The 7,724-nt window shown below is 41.0% G+C and overlaps 1 protein-coding gene across 1 annotated transcript; it reads left to right on the top strand.

Moving 5' to 3' along the window:
• Nucleotides 1–224: 224 nt before the first annotated feature.
• LOC132619958 (uncharacterized) lies at nucleotides 225–6,755 on the top strand. Its single transcript, XM_060334716.1, has 3 exons — nucleotides 225–418; nucleotides 800–905; nucleotides 6,297–6,755. Exons 1-3 carry the CDS (start codon nucleotides 225–227, stop codon nucleotides 6,753–6,755), a joined length of 759 nt encoding a protein of 252 aa, XP_060190699.1.
• The last annotated feature ends 969 nt before the right edge of the window (nucleotides 6,756–7,724 follow it).

The raw sequence follows: 7,724 nt of genomic DNA, 5'->3' as shown, positions 1-7,724 counted from the left end.
TTCCAATTGTGTGGGCATGCAAAGATGTGGTGGATATTGTACATTGACTACCGACCATCTGGGTCGCCTCCTTTGTCTTGTACAAAGTTCTATCTGGTCTTTCTGGAGAAGTATGCTCCCCGGACATTGAGAGACAGGATAAGGGATGAGTTCACTGCTTTGGAGCAGAGAGGGCTATTGATTGCGGAGTACGATTCTAGGTTCCATCCCTTGGCTCGATATACATGACAATTTCTCCCCACCGAGGCAGAGAGAGAGAGACGGTTTGTCAAAGGTTTGACAATTCTGTTGAAGTTGGCAACTCTACAGCTAGTAGCTTCTGGGCTTCATTCCAAGCTATGGTGGATCATGCCATAGAGGTCGAGTTAGCGAGGCTTCAGGCTCCAGGCAGGGTTGATGACGAGGATCCGTATATTTGGTAGCTTCAGTAGTTCTTCTTCTAAGGGTAGGGGGCCATTTTTGCAAGAGTTACCAGTACTATCCTGGCGGCCCCATTTAGTCAACCCTTCAAGTTTTAGTAGGTGGCCCTTCTAGGCATAGTGAGTTTAGTTATGGACAGATATCTCGAGGTTCTTACACCCGACACTCAGATCGTGGAGGGTATTCTAGCTCTTCTATATCGGTTTCACAGCCCAGGATTCTCAGGGCTTGCTATGAGTGTTGTGACCTAGGGCATTTCGTGAGGGAGTGTCCTAGACCTAGACAGGGAGGAGCTCAGTAGGGTTCTTGATTTCAAGCACCCAGGCCTCCAGCACCGTCGGTTAATAGAGGTGGATCTTCTGGTAGAGGTGGTTTGCAGCCTAGCAGAGGCAGCTATCAGTCTAGGAGATGTGGTCATCAGCCCGACATGGGCAGCTCATAGTCAGCTAGGGCTGGATCTCAGTCTAGCCATGGAGGCCAAGGAGGTACACAGTCCGAGGTGGATGGGTTCATTGCTGTGCTTTTCCCAGTAGGCTAGAGGCGGAGGCTTGTAATGCAGTTACAGGTACTTTTTGTCTATCACTGGGCAGCTTCCGTATTATTTGATTCGGCCTCTACTTTCTCGTATACTTATAAATATTTCTCTACGGGTTTAGCTATGATTTGTGATCCATTTGATGTGCCTATTCGTGTCTCTACTCTTGTCAAAAATTTCTGCGGTATTAGATAAAATAGACCAATCTTGTGTTGTTACATTCATGGGTTACTATACTTGGGTAGATTTAGTGATCCTCAGCATGATAGATTTTGATATTATCTTGGACATGAATTGGTTGTCTCCTTATCATGCGATTCTAGACTGTCATGCCAAGAGGGTCACGTTAGCTTTGTTAGATATTCTGAGATTAATGTGCAAGGGTACTATTAGCCTTGCTCCCAAGAAGATTATATCGTTTCTTCGGGCTAAGAAGTTATTGGATGAGGGGTGTTTGGCTTACTTGGAGAATATCTGGATACGAGTGCGGATACTCCTTCCCTAGATTCGATACCAGTAGTTAGTGAGTTTTCGGAGGTTTTTCCCACAAATATACCCGGTATTCCACATGATCGGGATATCAATTTTTGCATTGATTTGGAGCTATTTACTCGCCCTATTTCATTTCCACCCTATCGTATGGTTCTGAAAAAGTTGAAATAGTTGAAGGAGCAGTTGCAGGATTTGTTGAGTAAAGGTTTCATTAGACTTAGTGTTTCCCCTTGGGGTGCTCCCGTGTTGTTCTTGAAAAAGAAAGATGGTACCATACGGATGTGTATCAACTATCGACAAGTGAACAAGGTTACTATCCGGAACAAGTATCTGATACCTCGCATAAATGACTTGTTTGATAAACTTCAGGGTGTGTTGGTTTTCTATAAGATCGACTAGAGATCGGGCTATCACCAATTGAAGATTAGAGTCGAGGATCTTCTAAAGACTGGCTTTGGGACCTGGTATGGTCACTATGAGTTCTTGGTGATGTCTTTTGGGCTTACCAATGCCCCCGCAGCCTTTATGGATTTGATGAATGATATTTTCAAGCCATACTAGGATTCTTATTGTCTTCATTGATGACATCTTGGTGTACTCTTGTATCAAGGAAGATCATGAGAAGTATTTGAGGATAGTACTTAGGTTGTTGAAAGAGAAGAAGTTGTATGCCAAATTTTCGAATTGCGAGTTTTGGCTTAGTTCAGTAGCATTCTTGGGGCATGTAGTATCGAAGGATGGAATTGTCACACCCCAAATCGAGGGGTATGATGCTCACCCGACTTTACCGGCCGAGTACCACCTGGCGTACATTCAACATACTCAACTTATAACAACTACGAGGAACCATATGACATATTTGTAACATTACATAAAGGGATCACGTGCACGCAAAAAAGGCCCAACACAGTAATTTATATATATACACGCAAGCCAACCAAGCTGCTACTAATGTCTATAAAAGATCACACGGCCGACAAGGCCACAACAACAGTACCAGTACCAAACTAAGGCCGACAAGGCCGCATATAACATCTATACATATAACACCTATCTATGATCCTCTAAGAGTAAGCATAAATGTAAAATAGCAGTCGGGATAGGGCCCCACTATACCCAAAAGATATAGATAAAGCATGTAACTGAGCAAGTCCAGAATAAGTAGAGCTTGCAGACTATCCGCTGTACTGTACAAGCCTAATCAGATGGTCCTCCAACTGCCTATCAGGACCTACAGCACAAAATGCAGCGCCTCGTGCAATGGAACATCACTACGGATGAAAGTACTGAGTATGTAAGGCAGGAGTACAATAACTAACAAGGAAACGTAGCAGAAGAAGAACCATATGCAATGCATGCTGTAGTTTAAAATCATGAATATACATATATATACATAAGTAAAAGTAACATCATTATCATAACGTACTCGGCCTTAACAGGACTCGGTGTGAAATGTACTCGGCCATAATAAGGCTCGATGTTATCTTACCCAACTGATCAGTGCTATGCAATATATATATATATATATATATATATATATATATATATATATATATATATATATATATATATATATATATATATATATAGTGCACTCTAGGGACATACCCACCGATTATAGCTCGAGGTGTGTCATTATATCATATACATATACATATATAGCGCACATTAGTGTCGTACCCACCTATTATAGCTTCGTGGTGTTTAATAATATAATATACATATATATACATGCATGATGAACTCATAGAAACAACGTCTGGGCCTTTCGGAGTGACGTAAGGTCTGTGACCTCCGAATACGTTATGTGCTTATCCTCGTCAATAAGCACTTTAATAGAACTTGGATCACAATGAACTAAATCATCAAATAACATATTGAATCATGAAACATAAGAAGTGGGAAGCATTAGAATGGAGTAATCTCTTTATGAAACATTCATTAATAGGTATAGTTAGATCGTGCCAAAGAATAAGGAGAACGAAAACCTTACATACGTTGCTTGCCTTCTAGTCAATCCCGTCAACTGTAGCTCATCTCGTGCCTTATCCTATAATAACGATAACGGTTCTTGTTAGGCCAAGGAAGTACTTGGTATATCATGTACATCGGGGTGGTATACTTGTCTTATAATGACTCGGACATAATTTCCCCTATTTATCTCACATTCTCCATATTCAACACAACCACAATCACATCAATTCCCACCACAACACAACTTATAAAATTACCAAACAGCCCATACAACAACAAAAACATCAAAATACGATTTGCCGCTATTTATTCCGCATTTCTCATCCCACAATTTAACTATGACCTCAACGAACTTAAATATATTTAGGAGAGGAGAATTCATACCTTATATGTCCAGAACTACTCTTCTTACATCTTACTTCACTTTAAGAAAGCTCGGATTCAACAAGGGGACAAAGCGGGACAACGAGATCGAAGCGATGAGCAAAACCCGTGTGTCGTTCTTGAGAAGAAATGTATGTTTTTTCCTTAAAATATAATGTCACCTTGTTGTATATAGTAAGTGTTGAACTTTGCTGCCTCTCAACTCCATTACAGCATAAGTATACATATATTTCTTACAATTCAAATGCCAAAATGTTGAAATAAGAGGCTTTAATATATATATTTGTCCTTACACGTGGCAGATTTGGGCCATTTCTTGGTGCTTGGCACCAAATGTTCCACCACAACATAATTGCATGCATACATACCTCTTAGACGGCCACATGTCCATGACTATGTGGCTGTGTCTATTAATAATTATCCAACCATTTTAAATAACTTATTTACTTCCACTACAATCCAACGCTTAATCGATTGCACAATTAACTAATTTCTTAATCTCAATTCACTTAAATAGTAATCATTTTTAATACACTGCATATACTCATTGTCATGATCATGTGACATAGCACTAGTCCATAACCCCTTTTGGAACACACAAAATATTATTTGTAATCACCATCATTTCACTTAAGAGTCTTAAATAATTATAAGCTTAGGGGTAACCTCGTTTTCCCCTAGTTATGTCTTTTAACTTGCAGGCTTTCTAACACACGAAAACACGGGATGTAACAGGAATCATGGTTGGTCCTAAGAAAATTATCCTACGCCTACTTCGGTGACTGAGATTCGTAGTTTTGTAGGCTTAGAGAGTTAATATCGTCATTTCATGAAAGGTTTTTCATGTATTGCTTCCCATCTGACTAGGTTGACTCAGAAGAATGTAGCTTTTCAGTGGTCCTATGAGTGTGAGGAGTGCTTTAAAAAGTTTAAGGCTTTATTGACTTCAGCCCCGATTATGGCATTACTTGTGGAAGGAAAGGATTTACCAATTATTTTGATGCTTCTCAGATTGGGTTGGGTTGTGTGTTGATGTAAGAAGGTAAGGTGATTATGTATGCTTTGAGGTAGTTGAAGGTCCGTGAGAAGAACTACCCTACTCATGACTTAGAGTTGGCGGTGGTAGTCTTCGCTTTAAAGATTTGGAGACATTACCTATATGGAGTTCATTTTGAGGTGTTTAGGGATCATCCTAGTCTTCAGCATGTGTTCAATCAGTGAGATATAAATTCTAGGCAGCGTAGGTGGATGGAGTTGCTCAAGGATTATGACATTACCATTTTTTATCATCCAGGCAATGCCAATTTGGTAGCGGATGTGTTGAGCCGAAAGGTGGTGGGTATGGGTAGCTTGGCTTATTTGATTATTGAAGAGCGCCCTTTGGCTACAGAGGTTTATTCCTTGGTTAATAACATAATGAGGCTCGATATTTAGGAACCGTATAAGGTTCTGGCTTGTGTTAAGGAAATGTCGTCTCTTTTGGAACAAAGTAAGGCATAACAGTTTGAAAATTTGAAATTGTAGAAGATTCGAGATAAGGTGTTAAGTGGGGAGGCTAAGGAGGTGATTCATGATGGAGATAGGGTTTTGAGGATTAAGAGGCACGTTCGTTCCTCGTGTTGGTGGTTTGATCAGGTAGATTTTGGAAGAGGCTCACAGTTCCAGATATTTTTCCATCTTGGTGCTACAAAGATGTACCTTGACTTGAGATAATATTATCAGTGGGGTGGGATGAAGAGGGATATAGTGGAGTTCATTTTCCAATAATTGAACTGTCAGCAGGTTAAGTATGAGCAGCAAATACCGGGTGGCATGACTCACAGGATGCCCATTCCAGAGTGGCAATGAGAGAGGATAGCTATGGACTTCGTAGTAGGTCTACCAAAGACATTGGGAAACTTTGATGATATTTGTGTTATCGTGGATATGTTGACCATGTCTGCGCACTTCATTCCAGTTCAGACTATCTACAATTCAGACAAGTTGGCAAGGATCTACATTCGAGAGATTTTTTGATTGCATGGGATTCAATTTTTATCATTTCTGATAGAGGCACTCAGTTCACTTTCCATTTCTGGAGGACTTTGTAGAAGGAATTGGGGACTCAGTTGGATCATAGCACCGCCTTTTTGCCCGCAGACGGATGGTCAGTCTAAGAGGACTATTCGGGCTTGAGGATATGTTGCAGGCTTGTGTGATTGATTATGGTGGTCATTGGGACCAGTTCTTGCTTTTGGCAAATTTTTCTTACAACAACAATTATCACTCGAGCATTGATATGGCTCCATTTAAGGCTTTGTATGGTAGGAGATGTCGTTCTCCGATTTGTTGGTTTGATGCCTTCGAGGTGAGAACTTGGGCTACTAATTTGCTGAGAGAGTCTTTGGATAAAGTGAAGTTAATTCAGGAGAAGCTCCTTACGGCTTAGAGTAGACAAACAGAGTATGCGGACCAGAAGATTTGTTATTTAATATTCAAGGTTGGTGATCAGGATCTATTGAAAGTTTCACCCATGAAGGGTGTGATGAGATTTGGGAAAAAAGGCAAGCTAAGCCCGATGTTCATTTGCCCTTTTAAGATCGTTTGGCATGTTGGTGAGGTAACCTATGAGTTTGCATTGCCACAAGGTTTAGTGGGCGTTCACTCCGTGTTTCATGTTTCCAAATTGAAGAAATACCATTATGATAGATCTTATATCATCCATTGGGACTCGGTGCAATTTGATCAGGATTTGTCCTTTGAAGAAGAGCCGGTGGCAATCTTGGATAAGAAAGTTAGGAAATTGAGAGAAAAGGAGGTAGCTTCAGTGAAGGTGCAGTGGAAGCACCGTCCAGTTGAAGAGGCTACATGGGAGACTGAGGATGATATGTGTAGTAGATATCCTCAGCTCTTTACCGATTTAAGTACCTTCTCTTCGTTTTATTTCATTCGAGAAGGAACAATTCTTTAATTGGTATCTAATGTAACGACTCGTTTGGTCGTTTTAGGCATCTTACTCTTTTTCCCCCAAAATACCCTTCTCGTAGTCTCTTTTTTGTATTTTTGACTTGCCGGGATGGGTGGCACGGTTCCAGAGGCAATTGGGTGAATCTTGGTTGGTTTTGAGGATTCTAGAGTCTTTTAAGTTAAATAAGCGAAAAAGAGTTGACCAATAGTTGACTTTTAGGTAATTACATCCAGAATCAAATTCTGATAGTCCTGTTAGGTCTGGGGCGTGATTTTTGGCTTTGTTGGGCCCTTGGTTCAGGTCCCGAGGCATCCGGTGGCACTTTGGGTCATTCGTTGGAAGGTTAGTTTTTTATTTGGTTGGAGTTGACTTGGGTCAACACAGAGTTAAGGAGACTTCTTTCGGGAAATTTGAGTGCGCGAGCGAGTTCGTAGCGTGTTTTACAATAGATATGCATGTCTGGTTTGTGTCTGGGAGGTCTCGGATGAGTTTTGAGTGTTAGGTCGAATTTGGTAAAAACCAAATTTTTTGGTTTCTGGTGCAATCACACCTGTGTAGGCTTGGCCGCACCTGCTGGTCTGCTTCTACGAAATTTGGCCCGCAGGTGTGAGCTGAAGGGGGGTCTAGGCTGGTCCGCACCTCCGGTAGATTCTCAGTAGGCACGGGACCACGCCTGCGCATTTGGAGCTCAAAAATGTGGATCGTATCTATGGTCTTTTCTCCATAGATGGGAGCCCGTACCTAAGAGTAAAGGTCCGCATAAGCAAAAAATGCTATCCCTGGGATATTAAATTCCCAAACCCAAGTTTAGTTCATTCATTCACAAATTGAGACCTAGAGAGCTCGGGTAAGGGCGATTTTGAGAGTTTTGTCAAGATTCTTCTATTGGGTAAGCTTTTTATCATCCTTTTACGTTTATATCTTCAATAAATTAGAGAACCCTTGTTAGAAATCATGTTTTAGGATGGAGGT

Source organism: Lycium barbarum, chromosome 11 (assembly GCF_019175385.1).
Source record: "Lycium barbarum isolate Lr01 chromosome 11, ASM1917538v2, whole genome shotgun sequence".
Taxonomy (NCBI): Eukaryota; Viridiplantae; Streptophyta; class Magnoliopsida; order Solanales; family Solanaceae; genus Lycium; species Lycium barbarum.
Note: the sequence above shows the minus strand (reverse complement) of the source record. Positions and strands in the feature narration are given on the sequence as shown.